The sequence below is a fragment of the Hypanus sabinus genome, chromosome 8 (assembly GCF_030144855.1).
Source record: "Hypanus sabinus isolate sHypSab1 chromosome 8, sHypSab1.hap1, whole genome shotgun sequence".
NCBI lineage: Eukaryota > Metazoa > Chordata > Chondrichthyes > Myliobatiformes > Dasyatidae > Hypanus > Hypanus sabinus.
This window is the reverse complement of record NC_082713.1, coordinates 50,946,902-50,966,625: the sequence shown is the minus strand read 5'-3', so window position 1 is coordinate 50,966,625 and position 19,724 is coordinate 50,946,902. Positions and strand designations below refer to the sequence as shown.

Here is a 19,724-nt window from a genome sequence, read left to right as displayed (position 1 = left end):
AATGGGTTTTAAGTTTGTATGTTCAAAGGACCTGAACATTGCTAGAAATTCTCACCTATCTTGAAATGAAGAGGCCATAAAGAGTCAGCCACATTTAGGGTCTGTTGTAAGTCACCCAGTTCTGATGCAGATGGCAGATTTCCTTCTGTGAAAGGCATCAGTAAACCAGATGGGCTTTTACAAAAGCCCTGTGGTTTTGTGGATAATGCTACCGGCACTGCCTTTTTAAAAAGTGGATAATTCCACAGTATATGATTACTTTAACTCTCCAGCCATTGTAGTAATTAGATCAATAGACCAGAGCTCTGGCAACTAGTCCACCAGCTTAACTACTACAATAGAGTTCTCCACTGTCCTGAGTTTTAAAGTAACAAGATGCAGAGCTAATTCTGTATATGAGACAGATATGACATGTAAAAGGTATTGCTCTTTCAGCAAAAGTTTGTGTCTGGAAGGTGGCTTGAGATGTCTAAAATTAAACCTAGGTTCACAAACCTGGGTGTTTGTGATGAATTTTGTTTAGCTTATAGACTATACTTGTTTAAAGTTAGTGTTGATAATAAGATGTAACACCACTCGTGTTTGGAAAATATTAAATGTATTTATATTAGATACAAATATCTTTGTAAATAAATGAATTTGGTTCTGCAGTTTCTATCTCTGTCCAAGGTACAGTTTTCTGTCCAGTCATTTTTGCACATCTGATTCTGAAGGTCAAATCTGGGGACTTTTAAAATATGCAACATCAAATTCATATACTTCAAAAATGAAAGTTTTGGCCATTTGTAGGCATCAAGAATAATTCTTTTAATTAAAACTGTTATTACTGGAGTTGAAATACTGTATTAAAGGTTAACTTAAATAACAGTGAGCATAATTTTTGTTTTAAATGCTTTCTGACAGTTTGATGTTGAAAAGGGCAACTAAACACAAATGTGTAATAACTGCATGAAATGTTTATTATTGATGTGATATTCTTTAACTCTTCCTCTACTGTGCTGGAAGTAGTAATCTGCTTCTTCACATTATGGTCTGTGATTGGTCTGTCTGGATTTCACACCTATCTTATTGCGCTGAACCAAACCACAAATGAAGATGTAAGTAAAGTTTATAAAACAGAAATCATTATGTAAACTGTTTTTGTGGAATAAACCATAGATAATCAACTGCAAAAGGCACATTTCATAAAAATAGCAACTTTATTGAGTGTAGTCTCCACTTTCCTCCAAGTGGCCTTTTGTAACAGAATAGACTTTGGTTTTGGGGAAGCAACCACTGACAATCAGGTGCATTAAAAATATTAACTTTTATTGAGTTCGGCTCCACTTTCTGTAACTTAGAGTAGAGATTGACTATGGAAACGAACTTGGTGATAATTATTAGGATTCATGTTCAGTTGCATTGTGAATATGATAATCTTGCCAGTTTACTTGGCTTACTCACATTGTACACTTCTGCACAGTTCAGTGTTCTTCCTTATTAATGTTATTGATAAAGCAAATTTTCCTGTTTTTCAAGACTAGCTGTTACTTAAGGCAGGATAGAATATAAAACTAGCCACATATATATTACTAATTTAAATTGTATATTGGCTACAACTCGTATCAATGCCAATTTGCTTCCAGGGAGATGATCAATATCATCTTCACTAGTCTTCAGTGCAACAGGAATTTTCCTTTGAGGTTTACTTTTTGTAGGCATTACTATCTTTATAAATGGGTATTGTTACTACGAAGAACTACATGTGATGCCTAAGGGCTTGTGTTAGATGTCTAGGATTTGAATGGATTTACTCTTGTGAAAATTTATTCTGTTCAATCTTTTGAAATTCTTTTACACAGATTAAAGGTTCTTGGTCAGGTAAAAATGGAATTCATAACCCTTACAGCCACGATGGTATAATAAAAAACTGTTGTGAGATCCTTTGTGGGCCAGTGCCACCAAGGTAAGAAATCCATTTATAAAAATTAAAATAAAAATGCTACTGTGCATAATGAAATAACAGAAGTAAAACTCTTTCAATGTCTTTGCTAATAGTCACTTAAGCTTTGAACCTTCAGCATTGAAATGTAAATTGTTCAACTCATTGCTGTCCAATAGACCATAATACAGATTGAGTACCCCTTATCCGACAGACATGCTTAGGGCCAGTACTGTTTCAGATTTTGGATTTTTATCAGTAAATAACTTGGGATCGCCATCATTTCAGACTCTGGATTTATGCACTACTGGTAAGCAGCCTTTGTCTTATACTTGTTCATCACACATGTCTACTTAACAGAAAAAGTTATTACACACCATTAAATAAGGTAAGGTATAAAAACAACCAGTATTGTAGATTTGTTTTGGTGTTAGATCTTCACCAGCAACAATTCGTAAACTTACCAATGAATTTCTCTGCTGCTTCATGATCAGTATACACGTTAGCTTTAAATTTTTTTAAATCTTTGAGATCTTCTTTAATTTCTGTAACTATCCCGCTGAGTATTCACAATTACATTCAATTTTCCGTCCATCGTGACAGATCTTTGCTTGTTTCATGCTCAGCATACTGTTAAGTGGTACCTATTCTTTCAATAAATGATTTTTCACTTTATGCGGTGTTTTCCTATATTTCATTAACTTCTGTTCATTACAAATGTGAGGTCACTTCTCAGAACTGTCAGTGACGAGCAGGGACCTGCTGATTGCATTTGAATCTTCCCAGTGTCTTGTGGATTTTCCATTTGTGATGTCATCAGTATTCAAAGGAATTTCGGATTTTGGGAGTTTTCAGATTTTCGAATTTCAGATAAGGGATATTCAAACTGTATAAGAAATTGACTGCTATATATGTATGTTTAATAACAGTGGCCAATTAAAGTCTTTTATTTAGAAGAATATGGGGATTCTTTTTGAGCATGTAAGAGTTGTTAAGTAAACTTACTTCATGTAGCTTACTATGCAGCTGTATAATTATCCTCAGTTTTTTGTTGAAATTGATATTTTTGTAGAAATATTTGTTTCTGTGTTTATTTTCTTTGAATTTTATTCAAAGTAAAAGCTTGCTAAACTTTGGTTGGATTCAATCAAGTGGTTATCGAAGAGCAAAGACAAATATGTTTCTCTGAATATTTAAAGAAATGCGGGTTATTGCTGTATGCTGATTTACTCTTTTTGAACAATTGATAGCCCCAAAAATAAACTGTTGGTCATTTGATTTCTTCAAGTTAACTGCTGACAGGCTTGAGTTGGGTTTCTGTGCAGGTACCTCTGAGAAACGCAAATACTATAATATACTTAAATATTGGGCTAATTTTAAAATGGTTAGTCAAAAAATTGTACAACAAGGTAACAAGCCCTTTGGCCCAACAGAGCCATGTTGACCAAGTTACCCCATCCAAGCTCGTCCTATTTACCATCAGTTTGCCAATGACCTTCCAAAACATTCCAATCCATGTACCCATCCAATTGTGTTGTTAAAGTTGTTAATGAGCCTGCTTCAAGCGCTTCCTCAATGTAGATTACCATCCTCTGTGGAGGGAAAAGTTGTCCCTCAAGTTTCCCTTAAATCTTTCTCCTCTCATCTTAAACCTATGCCCCCTAGTTCTTGATTCTCCAACTCTTGGGGGCAGGGTGGAATCTCTGAGTGTATTCAGCCTATCTAAGCCCCTCATAATTTCATGCCCCTCTATAAAATACCTCTCTGTTCAGCACTTGATGGACTTTGTTATGAGGGACTGACAGCACTCTTTAATAACTTATTTCTTATAACAAGTGACCAAAATTGAACACAATACTCCAAATGTAGCCTCACTACTTTCCTGTACAACTGCACCGTGCCATCTCCATACGCAGAAGGCCAACGTGTCACAGGCCACCTTCACCACCCTGTCTACCTGTGTCTCCCATTTTCACAAAGCCCTGTACTCTGTTCTACAAGACTCTCCAGGGTTCCACCATTGACTGTGAACGTCCTACTTGGATTTGACTTTCCGAATTGCAACTCGTCGCACTTCTCCGAGGTTAACTCCCATTTGCCATCCTTTGGGCCATTTACTCAGCTGATCAAAATCTCACTGTAATTTTGACAAACTTCTTCATTATCCATTATACCACCTATTTTAGTGTCATCTGCACACTAACTATGCCTTGAACATTCTTATCCAAATTGTTGATATGGATGACTACAATAGCCCAGCACTGATCTGAGGCACATCTAGTCACAGGCTTCCAGTCCGGGAAATTACCTTTCACGATCACCCTCTGCTTTCTACCATCAAGCCAATCGTATTTCCAACTAGCCAGCTCTCTTTAGCTTCCTACTGATCCAACTTTACAGAGCACCATACCACATGGAACCTTATCGAAAGCCTTACTGAAGTCCATACATTATAAACCATGACATCAAGAAACTCTGTCAAGTTTGTAAGATGTTCATCTCCCAGGCAGAAAGCCTGGCACACTACCCCTAATTGATCACTTTGGAGAGATATGTATATCACTCCCCTCAGAATCTGTTCCAGTAACTTACCTATCACAGATGTTAGACTTACCAGCCTATAGTTGCTACATCTTCCTTTGCCGCCTTTTTTTAGGTAAAGGTAACACATGCGCTGCCTTACAACTATTAGCAATTCAAATCATGGCTAATGATCAGCCAGGGCTCCCACACTTCCCTCCTTAGCCTCCCACGAATATAAAGAACTTACCTATGCCAAAGACTCTCGAAGAAATTATTTGTGAATTGCAGCTTTGGACTTTTTAATAAGTGTGCCATTGTGCAAAGGGTGGCAAAAGACTTTAGAATATTAGTGCCAGTAATATGGCTGCAGCTTATTGAAGTTCTGCTATATTGTGTCGCATGTTTTTGATTGCTGAATGGTTCTTTTGCTCAATTTCTTCCTTTTTTCTTGTTTTAACCCTGCCCACCAACCTGTCTCTCAGGTTTAATTAACTAGGTTTAGTTAACTAAGAATTAATCCCAAATACGTTTTTTTTTCAGTGTTCTTGACAGAAGAGGGCTTATTAAAGAAGACACTGGTATTTCAGTCCAAACTAATGGTGTTGCCTGTACAGCACCACAGACAACGGTAAGACTCGTTGGCTGGTTTTGAAGCTGAGCTACTCAGAATGTATTTAACACTTGGAGAACTAAAAGTTCGATGAAATGTTAAGGAAGAACATTTTCATTAATATCACTAAGGTATCGGGGACAGCTATGAAAGAGACAATTTAAATTAATTAAAGATATAATTCAGTAATGTTTTCTATGATATGATTTAGTGAGAAGGAATGGGCTACTTGGTTCTCATAACCTGTTTCAGAGCATAAAACTTCTGGATGTTGCATGGAATTCAACTGCATTGCCCATGTAATCTGGGAAAGTATTTTGATGGTTTACTGAAGAAGTGCTACATTATTAATTGCTATCTTTGATTGAGGGATTTGAGGCTCCTTGTAGCCTTGGGTATGAGTACTAATGATCTACTTACCCTGCTGTAAAATAAGGTTCTAAATGATATCCCTCCATTGACCAACACTGCCTAAAATATAAAAAAAAAATGAATGTTTTAGGGTAATACTGTTGTTCTTGGAGACGCAGAGTCATAAAGCATAGAAGCAGGCCATTTGACCCATTTAAGCCTGCACTGATCATCCAGTATTCATTTATACTAATTTTGTTGTAATTCCATTTTATCTTCCTATACGAACCCCAGGTTAACCTGCCAACCTGTTTTGTAATATTGAGGGTAACGGGTGTGCCCAAGTGAGACCATTGTGGTCATGAATATGTAAACTCCATACACACAGTGGCAGAGGTCAGGGCTGAAGCTGAGAGGAACCAGCTCCAGTCACAGTACCATAATCAGCCTGTATACTTAGAAATGCTGTAAATCTTTCTGCTGTGATTTGTTATGTTCCAAGGACCAGATGTGACACATTTGTGTAATTACTTTATTTTTCATTTTATTTTCTTTCTCCCCTTGTTCCTCTCGTTATAAAATTCAGAGTGTGAGTACACGGCTGAGGATTTATTTCTAATCTGCAGTTATCCTGATGATACGATTTGACAGGAGACCACTGTAGTTCAGACTATGAAGGAATGGCCAGGCTTTTTTGCTTAAAAAAAATAATGACCCATTTGAATCTTTTTATATCAATATCCACTACCTTTGCATGGTTATCATGGTAGTCTAGCAGTTAGTGTGACACTTCACTGAGCCAACAATGTGGGTTCAATTCCTGCGCTGTCTGTAAGGAGTTTGAATGTTCTTTCCAAAATGACAGGAGTTTTCTCCAGGTTCTCCAGTGTCTTTCCAAATTGCATAGATGTACAGGTCAGGGTTAGTGTGCATGCTAACTGGAAGTGTGGTGATACTTGTGAGCTGCCTCTAGCACGCCCTCGGACTGTATTGGTTATTGATATTAAAATATGCATTTCATTGTATGTTTTGAAGTTTTGACGGACACGTGACAAAGCTAAACTTACTCTATGTTCAAAAGCCAGATTTGCACAAGCATGTCCATTGTCTGCTTGTGTGTACATTTTTTTTGTGTGTGTGTGATTCCTGTGTGGTACACCTCCTCATTCTTTCTGCCAGTCTGCCTGTCTGCTCCAGGAACATAACCTATTCTTTATTGTCCCTGTATTCATTAATAAGAAGCTCGTAGTACTGGCAAGTCCACAATTAATTGCCCCTGAAAATAAGAGTCCAGTTAACTGACCCAAGTCCAGCAAGACACGGGTCAGTGGACTCTTACTTACACAGCCCAGATTTTGTCTAGATCAGGAATATTCATTTTGTTATAGCATACACCTTGATTGGGTATGGAAAAATTATAGGTCTTGCAGTTGTGTTCAGATCGGCCATGGCCAGACACATTTTAATTTTATGTCCAATCCATCTTCTGCTTATACTGAGGTCCTTGTTAAACATTTATAGTAGGTACAGAATTCCAGTATTTTGATCTAGAGATATGAAGGAACTGGACTATTATTTTCAGTCAGGGTTGTGACTTGATATTTTCATGTTTCCCTTGTTCATGTAAGTGGTGGTGGCCATCAATTTCGGAGGTGCTTTTGAGGGGTGTTAGGCTGCAGATAGAGGACAGTGTGCCCCCAGTGGTGGAAGCTCAGCAACAGGGTTGTCAGCACTGAAATTTGTGGTTTTGTGGCAATAGTATAGTGCAAAGACATAAAAACGTTGTTATAAATTTCAGTAAAATAGAAATAAATTGTCCAAATGGGGAATAGTGAAGTAATGTGCATGGGCTCATGGACCTTTGAGAAATCTAATGGGAGAGGAAAGACACTTATTTTAAAATGTTGAATATGGCTCTTCAGACTTTGACATCTCCTCCCTAACAGTATTAATGAGAAGGGAGATGTTCTGGGCAGTGAGGGTCGTTAATGGTGGATGCCACCTTTTTAAGGCACCACCATTTGAAGGAGACCTTGATGGTGGGAGGCTTAAACCTGTGATGGATCTGGAGTCTCTGCAGTCTCTTTTGATTCTTGTATTGGAATTTCCATACCAGCTGGCGAGCAAACCAATCAGAATGCCCTCCACTGTAAGTCTGTAGAAATTTGGTGAATTATCAAATCTCCTCAAACTCCTGATGAAGCTTGTGAGCCTTTTCCATGAGTATGGCAATGTGTTGGACCCAAGGTTGTTCCTCTGAGGTGTTGACGCCCAGGAACTGGAAATTACTCATCCTTTCCACTGATGATGCCTCAATGGGGATTGATGTGCATTCTCCCAACTTCCCCTTCCTGGTCCTCAATCAGCTCCTTGGTTTTGTTGATATTGATTGCATGGTTATTGTTTCAGCACCATCAACCAGCTGATTTATCTCCGTCTTGTGCACTTCCTCATCGCTATCTGAGTTTCTGCCATCAACAGTGAATTTATAGATGGCATTTGAGTTGTGTCTAGCCACACAGTCATGAGTGTAGAGGGAGCAGAGCAGTGGACTAAGCACACATCCTTGAGATGCATTGCCACAGCATTGCCATTGAACATTCAGGGGAAATTATTTAACTCTCGTTGTACAGGTGTATTCAAGGGGATTCCAACTCTATTTACCTCTTCCCCCAGGAACCCCTACTCAGGGTACCATTAAGTGAAGGGTCCATGGACCTCAGGTTGGGAACCCATGCCCTACGTTAATGTCCTGAGGCAGGTAATTGGGTTTCTCTTAGTACAACCTTCCTCTTTAGTTGACTCTAGTTAGATGAAGATTTTCACACCAATTGTCTTTGTCCTTGGGGAATTTAGGGATGGATAAGAAATGCTGTATTACCAAAGATGTCTAAATTGTCCAAATGAATAAAAAAGGTTAGAACTGTCATGTCTCTTGAGGACAGGACATATGAAAGCAATTTTCCTCTTTACTTGATAAATCTCAGTGTTGTAATGTTATTGGTATGGTCTGGATAGTGAGGGTGCAGCCTGGATATTTTTAGGGCTGAAAGCCCTCGTTCAATCCAGTGAACCCTGGCCATTACTTTCTTCCATGGAATAAATCGTATTACCTGTATGTATTTTTTTTTATTGACGGAAACTACAAGAGGATACCAGAATCGATCAGCCACCTGCTTGCAAAATGCAGCAACAAGCTCCACTAGTCTTTTTCTTTCCTGTGCTGAGTTTGACTATTACAGAGAATGGAGATACTCACAGAACCTTTGTTTCCGATGTCCTTTAATTATCCATCGTTGTCAGAAACAGAGAAACATAGAAAATCTAGAGCATGATACAGGCTCTTCGGTCCACAGAGTTGTGCCGAACATGTCAGCTTGATATGGCAGCACTGAAGAACTTCATTAGGACAACTAAATAATCTAAACTGTGTGTTTGGCTGTCTTAAAGTCAAAAGCTCTTTCTGTTATGCCATTTCTTTTTACACCTCTCAAGCTATTGCTTCATCCATTTATCCTCCTGTGGTATTAAATTCCTTCGTGTGGACTACATGTTTTGAACTAAGTATTTTCAGGATATTGAATCATGATCAAATACTTATTTTACATCCTGCCAGCTATTTTTTCCAGTCCTTACTAACATAGAAGTTACACCAATCAGTGCAACTCATTCATGAAAATATTGTCAGAAATCAGCACTCCAATGACCTCACTTCCACCATTTCTGACTATAATGTATTCAAAGTCACAGACTATTAGGCATTAATGCACATTTGACAAAAATCTGAACAATTGAGGTCATATTGTTTCTTCTGAAATCAGTGTATGGGAAAGGTAGCATCTGAATAACTGCACCTCTGCATCAGTTGTTACTTTCTCATGTCTTGTAAAAATTCTGTAATTTTCAAAAACAAATTTGCAAATGGAAAGAAATTGGACTTCATTCCGTCAAATTGACTCTGGGTCAAAGAAGTGAAAGGATGTATTCTGAGCCTTTATTTAATAATGACATTATGCCACATTATTATCAGGGCCTTTTTGAACCCTCTTTTTAATCAATTTTCTTCTTTGATGAAATTGCATGACAGTATAATGGAAAACTTTTATTAATAACATCTCAATGTTCTCTTCTCTATCAGGCAAGTAAAGCTCCTTTGATATCCAATGAGCAGGCACCATTAAAAGTAGTTCCTTTCGTTCCTGGACAAATGGAACCAGAAGCAAGAGAAACAACGTTATCACCTAATACAAACATAGCACTTCCATCCCCACCAACAGTGGACTTGAATATACAGACTGGCACCACAGTCCTGCGAAGAGATGCACTTACAAAAGGAACATATCGAGGACATGCCCTTTAGTAAATTTGCTCCTGAAGGAAGTTCAAACAGAAGAAGGGGCACAAAATGTTGGAAGATGGTTCTTCTATCTAAATTAAGGTGCAAAAAGAATTGACACTACAATTTCCATCTGATCAGTATTGTGTGTTTTATATGAAGGTGTTTTGGAAGTTGGATATGCTGTGATGCAGCATCAGATTAGGAACGATAAAGAAAAAGTCAAATTGCTCAGAGACTTTTCAGGGCCAATTTGCATATTTATGGCCAAATTTGTCCAATCATGCATTCACATTTGTTATTTTACTTCAAAAATACAAAAATGCAGTTTGACAAATGAATTTTTCAGAAAGAAGTAACTGCTAATTTCTTAGTTTATTTCCCACTTCACTTTGTAACTTCATGAAAATAACCGGCAGGACAATTATTATATGAATACCTCGTGTAGTAATATGCTGAATTTCATTTAGGTGCTATGCAAAATATTGACGTGTTTTGAACTTAACAGGATAATTTCATAATATCACCAATTACTGGCATGAATGAAACACAAGCTATATAAAGATGGCTATGTGAGAGTTTTCGTGTGTGCGTGTATATGTGTGAGGGAAAGGGAATAGGGCTCTTCAGATACATGAATTGGATGTTGGGTAAGTAACATTGAACCTAGACCTAAAATTAGATTTTCCCTATACGAGTTCATGAATGAACTTATGCTGCCATTGGATGTTGTTTTCATGAAATTACAATTTCTTTCTCAATATTATATTGTCGAACTATGTGGCTTTACACAAAATAAATTCACTGTTCAATTTTTGAACCAGGTCACACAATACTATGGAAATATGTGAAATAGCTTACAGCTTAAGATAATTACCTATGAGAAACAGTTCCTGAAAAATTGAACCTCACTATTAAAGCTGGAGTTCCACTGCCTTGTACATTAAAGAACTTTTTGAGCTCAATGTGCAAAATATAGAACTGGGAGAAAGGAAGCAAAAAGTTGTGTTGATGGGAATTTGTTTTACAGACATCGTATTTTCAAATTTAACAAATAATTCATTGCTGGGAGAGAGTGAATTATATTAAAAGCAGAAAAATGGGTTGGTGCCACTTTATAATTTAATATAAATGACGTCTTTTAACAGCAGTAGAGGTATGCATGGAATTGTTTTTCCCTTGTAGTTAATCAGCTGGTGTTTTGAATTGTCCAAAGGCTAGTTTTGCAGTTTCTCAAGACTACTAAATTTCAGCAAGGATCCAAGGACAAACTGTGGCTTAGTTAAAAGGCTTCTAAGTTAGACTCGAACACTGGCTTAAATTTTCAAAGTCCAAAACTGAGGCACAAATACAAAGGTTTTAAGACTGAAGAAAATGCTTTGTGCTCCCAACCTCTTCTGAACAGGTTATAGTGCCTTTGATGATATTGAATGGAACCATTTGGAAATTTGTAATATCTTGCAGATTGATATGTATGATAATGTGTTAAATGAGGTTAGTCTTATTGAATGAAATGGTGACAACTATGAAATTGATTCATTTGCTTGTGTTTTTGTGCAAAACAACATTGTTATTGTAATTATATTAGTCTCTACATTATTGCACATCCTTACACCAATAACAGAACGTGCTTTGTAATCTGAATAAAGTGACCCTGTCTGTTATTCACTGTATCTAGAAAGACATATAGTTCTGAAGTTGCACTGACCCAACATTTCCTTTTGCATGATTTTTAATAATAATACTCTGATTGTAAACAAGATTCTGGGGAAAAAGTGCAGTTTCTTCTGATTTTGAACCCTTCAAAACAGAATGATCCAAATGCTATATCAGGAAATCTGAGTCTGTGGTTGGGTTAAGTATTTATGAACCTTTTAGAGTTTCAACCAAATAACTTGTAGCACAATTGGATTCTGTAGGTGGTAGCTTTAGATACATTAAGTCTTGGGACCGAAACTGCATTTTGCAGCATAGTTTTCCTTATAAAAACTTAGTTACGTAATTTAAGACTTAGTGCAAATGTTAGGTAATAATTTGTAACAGCTTTTATCTGATAGTTTCATCAACATGAAATTCTGCAGATGCTGGAAATCTTGAGCAACACATACATGATGCTGGAGGAACTCAGCAGTCAGACTGTGTCTATGGAGGGAAATTAACAGTTGCTGTTTCGGACCTGGAACATCAAACCTCTGTACGTGTGTCCTGACTTGCTGAGTTCTTCCAGCATTTTGTGTGTGTGTGTGTTGTATCTGATCATTTTGAGTGTTTGAATAAGAAAGCTCAACCGTCTTTCACATCTGAAGCCCATTTCTAATTATTTCACAGCCAACTGTAACAACATGCATGCGATCTAAATTAAGTAATCAATAAACTTGCTTGATCTAATAGCTTAAAGGTAGACCCAAACAGCAGACTTCCCATCTGAAATATTGTAATCTAATAGAGCCATTTTACAGTTGTCTTTTTCCTTGTGTGAAGATGTCACTTTGAAATAGAACCTTATAGGATCATTGCTAACTCATATGCACACTGCTGATCAAAATTATTCTCAAAAATGTTGCAGCCATTGAATTTTATATGTTGTCATTGATCCCTCATTTAATATTAACTGTAGCATGCCAATCAGCAATTTTACAGAATTCAATGCCAAAAGTGATCAAATTTCACAAAATTGAGATGTTGAGTAGATTTTGAAATGTTATAGTGGGGATAAGTAGTTTAAACAAAAATGGCCCCCAATATCTTTGAATATTCTTTCTATTATTTTATATTCACACTAGTTTAATCAGTCCAATGTAATTTTATTCACACTAGGTGGAATTGGAAGCTATGGCAAGGTCAGTTTGTTAATGGAAGGGCCAGGATATGGATAGTTTTCCTTTTCAAATGATCATACTTTTTGACTCATCTTCAGCAACCCAGGTCATCCTGATCAGAAACTGGTCTCTTTTAAGGTTTAAAATTAGAAGATAAAAGATGTAACATTTGCAGATATATGGACAGTTGTTTCTCAAATTGTAAGGTACTATGGTTTAAGGTAAGTGTATGCATTATCTAAATTGATAATGACCCTATGCATCAGATTTGGGGGAATATTCTCCCTCATCTCTACAACAATTCGACAATCCACCAGCCAGCCAAAAACTTCACTTGCACTAAATGTTAGAAGGTCAGTTAGATAGGTAAGACCTACGTGGTTGAAGGCAAGGTGCAAAGCCTTTAAATTTGGTCAGCTTACTTGTTATCGTGAATTGTCTTTAATATTAATAAGACTATGTTGCTTTGACTATGAAAACATGAAATGCGTCTTGAAGCAAGTTGGTACGTACTTTCCCAGAAAATGTCAAGATTTGACATTTGGAAACTTGGGACAGGTTTCAATAGTTTGCAATATTTAAATGAATCAAACAAATCAATGCATCAAATATTAACATTTGCAGATGTTAATTTTATTGAAAATTCTCACACACTTTGTGGTTTTTCTTGTTGAAATTGTCCTTTAGTTGTAACTGATGGTGCAATGCCAAGAGAAAAAGCCTAATGATAACTGTGGAATTCAAAGTGAATTGGAATTAAGGATGATGCAACAATTAAATTTATGCACACTCCTTCAAATGTTTCATCAAAAGTTGCGTGATCTGATAACCTACTATTTGTACTTCACATTTTTTATCTTGATCAATAAATGTGATCTATTTAGCAGTGAAACCCAATTATCATCTCTCTTACACGATTTACCCTTTCATAAGATTCAAAACATTTTTTTTCCTTGACACAATAGGATCACCTTTTCTCCCTGTATTTGTTTTCACAAGTTCAGAGATACCCTTCCCTGTCCATTTTAATCCCTTCATGGGCTCACTGTATCCCCCCACCCCATCCCAACAACCAAAACATCCACTTCATTGTGATGTTCTTTTCCTGCTACAAACCTCCCATTCATTCTGGCCATCTGTCCCAGAGCCCATAGAAGAAGAGCCCCTGTTCGTCTGAGGTCAATAGACATACTTTATTTCTGCTCAGGCCGTATCTTTAATTTCTCACATTTGGTTTGACATCCTTTGTTTCGGTTTGTTCACAAAGTGAAACATGCAGGCTTTTCATTCTGCTGTTAAAAATGAAATTGCACTGCATGCTGTGGGTGTTAGTTGCAGATTGTATGAAAATTCTATATACAGTGTACAGTAGTGTTGGATTGTTTAGAACAAGAAATGATGTATCATTGACTGTTCAAGAATTCAGGGGGGACCAGTTTTCTGCACTGAATGAGAACCAAAAGTGCTTATTTCTATCTGTGGATATAAAAGTGGTTTTGATTTTGTATGGAAATGTTTAGTTAGTTTGGATTTCAATCATATTAACCAAATATTATAAAAGTCGCCATTATAAGAAAAGGCTGATTCCATTTCACAAAGCCTTCATATCAACTATTTCAAATTATGAAAGACAATCTTGAGGGTATTTGTTTTAAACTTGAAGAAAAGCTGTTTTTGTTGGAGGTGACAAGTGGAGAGACAGCTTATATTTCCTTAATCGTGGCAGAACGTTGTACTTTTAGGTGAGTCCAAATGAGAATGTTTGGCTGTACCAAGCAACAAATTTATCTCATTTTTAATTATTATTTACAATGTTGTTAAATTGCCTCCCAAGTTTATTCATTTTTTGGAATTTCCATTTGTTCAGATGATAAAACAAAATTATCCTAGGGAAAAGTTTGGTTATATTTGTCAGAATTTTGTTAAATATATTTGAAAATCTGTTGGAAAATGTATGGAAGTGTAGTTCTCCCCATCCAAAACTTGTTCCAGTGGAGTTGGTGGACACTGATATTAATTACTGTGAACTGGGGATAAGTTTCTAATCAACTGCGCTTGGAAAGCCTTCATTGTTATTAATTGATTGATGGTGATTCTGTCAAAGAATCATAGAAAGTATATGACATAGAGGATGGCCATTGGCTCCACTTCCTAACCCCAACTTCTAGTGCTAGGTCTGATGCTATTTATTATCTAGCCAAAATTTTCCCATTTACTGCTCTCATCTTGTTGCATCCTCCCAAATGCAGTGCTCGGGATAAAAATACCATTTCTTACTTTCCTGCCCAGCTAACCAGGCCATCTGTAGTTTCCTGCAGGCTAAGGCTTTCTTCCTCACTACTAACAATTTAGCCAGTTTTTCTATCATCTACAAGGCATTGAAGTCTCAGTTAATAATACGTATTGCAAAAATTCAAAGGCCTGAGCACTTGACCCTGTGGACCTCATTGACAATAATCTTCCAGTCACAAAAGAGGCACATCAGTCATTACCTTTTGCTTCCTACACAGTTAATTTTAGACCAATTTGAAACCCTCCCTTGGATTCCATCCAGATTTTATTTTTCTGTCAAATAGTTGACATAACCTCATTGGATGATTTCTCATGCATCATTTATTCTCAGAGCTGTGATTTTCTGTTTTCAACCAAAATTATCATTATTCCTATCCTCTCTTTTTTAATTCTGCCCTCTATCTTTTTGAAACACTAACCAGGAATGGTATGCTACCTGTCGTGCATGTTTTCAGTGGTTGTAGTACCGTACTTCAATATGTTGGCCAGTGCTGTCAATTCATCTACCTTGTACTCTGAAATTCATTTCATAACCGTATATATATCCTTAAAAACATGCACACAACTTTTTTTTGACTAAAAATGTTCTAATTTTTCTCTGTCGTCTAATGACTTGTTTAAGGTTTCTCTTTGACAGAAGGAGTGTTTTTGGTGCAGTTAAGTATGTTTAGAGAAGTTTAATGCATGCTAATAACTCTAGTTATCTAAATCAATGTCATCACATAGAGCAAATCGCAAAGGTCAATTTGGATTAGAGTACATCAGATGCCAAAAATACAAATTGCTAAAATGTAGCTAATTCTTGATGATGGGAATCTTTATTCCCATCACCCGATACTGATTTGTAAGCACTGCTGTTTTTTGATGGTTTCCTCTTTTTCTTGCTCTGTCACAGGCTCACTGCTGCTCATGTGTCTCTTTCCCTCCACTGTCCCTGGCAACTTTCAGATTTTCACGGCATGATTCTGGTGTATTTAAAAAAAACACAGATTCTCTAAATATATAGGAAATTAAATATGGGCCTATTTACCTTGAATGGAATAACTCATTAAAATTTTTTTGTAAGAAGGTTGTATGTAATACGCTTCAATGGACAGTTTTGGCAACAAAATTTGCTAAATTTGATTTTGAAAGACAGTTTTTACGTACAGATTGAATGAAAGATGTGGGCAATTTCTTGATGACAAATTCAAGTGGGTATATTGTAAATAGAATTGGTTGCAATTTTTTACTGCACACCTTTGTATTTTAAATTGTTCAGAAAACCAGTTTCATTGTCAATCCCGTCGTTCCAAAACATTTCAGCAGAGAAACAAATAGTACCTTGAAGGACATGTTTAACAGGAGATCAGAATCTAACACCCCCATCCCCATCACCCTACCCAAGCCAGCAATATTCTTTAAAATAAACTCTCAAGGCAAAAAAGGATCTAGCGCTTATCTTCTTGGACTTCCAGCCGTTTACAGGTATCGATTATAATGGATGTTTCAGTGACACAAGCTACCATCTTCATCAGGGATGATGCCTGGGCATGTCTAGTCTGGTGTATTTATACCCCTGTCATCCTTCCCTCCTGATTGGTTAGTCCCCAGCTAATCAGATTTCCGCTGTCCCACCTTGCTTACAATCAAATTCCAGTTCTTACTTAGAGCGAGACCTTTACCTTTGTTAAAATTCTTTTCCTCTAGTTTTATTTCAATGGCTTCTTTCACCAGACGATCCCAAAGCCCATTTGTGTGGCACAGTAGCTTTAACCTGTCAAAGTCAATCCTATGGCCATTTCAAATGCAATCTTCTGCTACCGCTGATTTCTCCAGGTAACCCAAATGGATACATCCCCGTGCTGCATAATGTGAGTTTGCACAGTGCGTACCGTCTGGCCAATATACACTGCTCCATATTTACAGAGATGTAAATGCCACCCATCCTGAGTCCCGGGTCATCTTTGACCAGCATAAGTGGAGAAATTGGCGGTAGCAGAACTTTGCATTTGCAATGGCCATAGAATTGGGTTTGATGGCTTAAAACTACTGTGCCACGCCAATGGCTTTTGGGACTGCCTAGTGAAGGAAGCCATTCAAATAGAACCCGAACAAAGATGAAGGTCTTGCTCTAACTAAGAACTAGAATTCGATTGTAAACAAGGTGGGACAATGGAAACCTAATTGGGTGAGGACTAATCAATCAGAAGGGACAGATAATGGTGGTATAAATATCACCAAACTAGACATGCCCAGGCATTAACCCTGATGAAGATGGCAGAGTTTGTCATCAAAATGCCAGTTAAAATTGGTACCTGTACCTTGCTGGAAGCCCAAGAAGAGTTTATTCACAATCTCAAAGCATTCTGTATGAAAGGATTGACTTCTCATACACAAATGTCTATCCTTTAGTAGTTCCCATTTTAGTGCCTGGGGACTGAGTGTTCCAAAATACACAGATGGGAGAATGAAAGACTTGAAAAGCAAAGTAAATAAAATTCTTATTCGGAAATGCATGTGCTAGGCCACAGGGGCAGGCACATACCTTTTGCATATGTTGTGAATGTTAATCAACCGACATATGTTTTAACACCAATGTTACCCACTCAAAAATGTGATCACAATGTGAAGAATTTTTAGGCTGTGGTATGATTTGTGGAGCACACTTTGGAAGAATTTGTTCATGTAAAAAATTCCCGTTTTCAATTTAACACTTTAACCATTGAATAAATAATCATCTATTCTTGAATTGTAGGATTGGATGGTGTAGAGTAGCGCAGTGTTGGATTGACTGAGAATTAGCTTCCTGAATGGCTGTAGTGTCCTGCAATAGCACTTTCTCTGCCTTTCATTGTACAGGGTAGTGGCTTTGCTGTAGTGTAGACCGTCATCAAAACTATTCAGTTCTAAAATTTTATTAAATATTAGAAGACAAACTCAAGTTCTTTACTTGTTATCTGTAATTAAACCAAATTTAATTTTGCCATTGATGCAATAGTTTGAAACATTATCCTTTCCCAATCTAAGATATGTTCCTGATAGGCAAGTTTTAAGTGACAAGTTTAAGATGTGTGCAGGACTGCACAAGGTGTCTTGCATCTTTAAAAACAAAGCTATAAGTAAATAATTGATTCATAAATCAGTGCTGATATGCTGTGTGGGTGCGGTCTAAAGGAAGTTGAAATGGTGCAGAGACAGGATAGTCTATAGAAATTTTGTTTAAAGGATGCAATTATTAGAAATGTGAAGTTCAGCAGCACAGTAAGCTGTTCAATTTGTGCTCTGCATCACATAACCTGCATTACCTACTATCAGGTTAAATTGAATAAGGTGAAATCTTGTTGGTAAGACATCCCTTCTTCTGCTCCCTGCAGTTATTGCTGATCATTATTTCTACGTTTCTCCGAAGCACTTGAAATAGTTCGGCAGTTACCAAGCTACAAACTTGTAGTCCCTATTCTGGTTAGTTGGAGCATATATGGATTTGCTTGGATGTATTGATAAGAGATGCTCATCCCATTCAAATCAGTCGAGAGTATCTGGCCCAAAGGTTCTACTTGATTATCCATTTTCCGATGTGAAGATCAATTCCAAGTTTAGTTCTCATTCACCCATACACAGGAATACAGCCAAATGAAATAGTGTTCCCGTGGGGCCAAGGTGCAAAACACAGAACCAAGTGTCGCAAACAGCACTCAGCACATATTATGATATTATTAATTATGATAGCAGAAAAATATCAATAAATAACAATATAGCCCAAGTGGTTGTGTGTCCTGGCCTGTAGACTGATGGTGCATGGATGTTGTTCTGGAGCCGCGTTTCTGCAGGAACAAGCCGCAGCAGTTCTTCACCCACCAACCCCACACTTATCATTCCACGTGACTTTAAAAGCCTTTTACCTCAGGTTTAACCTTTTTGTTCAGTTAGTAATAATATGTGCTGCTGTCTGGATAAAATGTGTGAAACTAAATGCAAAAAAGAAAATCATTTTTGTATTCATTATTTATAAAGAAATTACTGTTTTAGAAAATTGTTCTACGCCTTTTCAATATTCTGATAGTGACTGTTAATTTATGATTTTCATTTATCATGTATTCCTTTTCAGCCAAATTAATGTAACTAAGTACAATGTCTATAAATATGATTCTTGCACATTATTTGTTTCATATGTGTGATTTGATTGTCATTCTGCAGTCGTTATTTAAAGTGGCTACTCTCCATGAGTTTCGTAAATATTTGCACACTCTAACATCTGAAAATGCCATCTGTAGTGGGTTACCAGCTGGCAATGGGTTGGTATCGTGGATCACGATGGAACTTGATAATCCACTGAAACTGTGATTTAAAAACTCTCGTGCAATGTGTTCTCTTTTTTTTTCTACTCAGAAGATCTGTATCATTATTGAATTGTGAGCAGTTGTGCTGCATTTAGGTGAATAATATCTGTTGTATAGAAGTTATGCTTAAATTTGTTTCAGACTGAGAAGTAGCTTTGTTACAGGGTGATGAGATCGTAGTGCATCAATCCTCCGTGGTTGAAGAGTGCTTGAACACATTCAATTTGCTGTATTTGGAAAACGTTTCTGGATATTATTAACTCACTTCTATCCATTTTAATTTAGTTAAAGTTTTCTCTTCATGACATTCTTTTCATCCAGGATTGTTCCTGGATATTTATTGTGAACCAAAGCAAGGAAGGGTGGCCATACTTAAATTTGGGATTGGTGATACTTGGAGTGAGGGACTTTTCTGAAACATTCTAATCCTCTTACATTGAATATTAGAATGGTTACAGTACATGAGGCAATCAGGCCAATTAAGTCCTCTACCAGTGCAAATCATTAGTCGAAGCTCCTAGCCTCTCTTAATATAAATATTTCCTCCTCG

The 19,724-nt window shown here is 36.9% G+C and overlaps 1 protein-coding gene across 3 annotated transcripts in view; it reads left to right on the top strand.

Annotated features, from left to right (window-relative positions):
- The window catches only part of zdhhc9 (zinc finger DHHC-type palmitoyltransferase 9), a 151,017-nt gene extending 132,023 nt beyond the window's left edge, over positions 1 to 18,994 (top strand). For all 3 annotated transcript variants that reach the window (XM_059977157.1, XM_059977159.1, XM_059977158.1), the window contains 4 exons: positions 995 to 1,097; positions 1,842 to 1,945; positions 4,985 to 5,072; positions 9,544 to 18,994. In XM_059977157.1, the coding sequence (XP_059833140.1) occupies positions 995 to 1,097; positions 1,842 to 1,945; positions 4,985 to 5,072; positions 9,544 to 9,765 (517 nt within the window). In that variant the 3' untranslated portion in view covers positions 9,766 to 18,994. The remainder of the gene's footprint in view (positions 1 to 994; positions 1,098 to 1,841; positions 1,946 to 4,984; positions 5,073 to 9,543) is intronic.
- Positions 18,995 to 19,724: the final 730 nt, after the last annotated feature.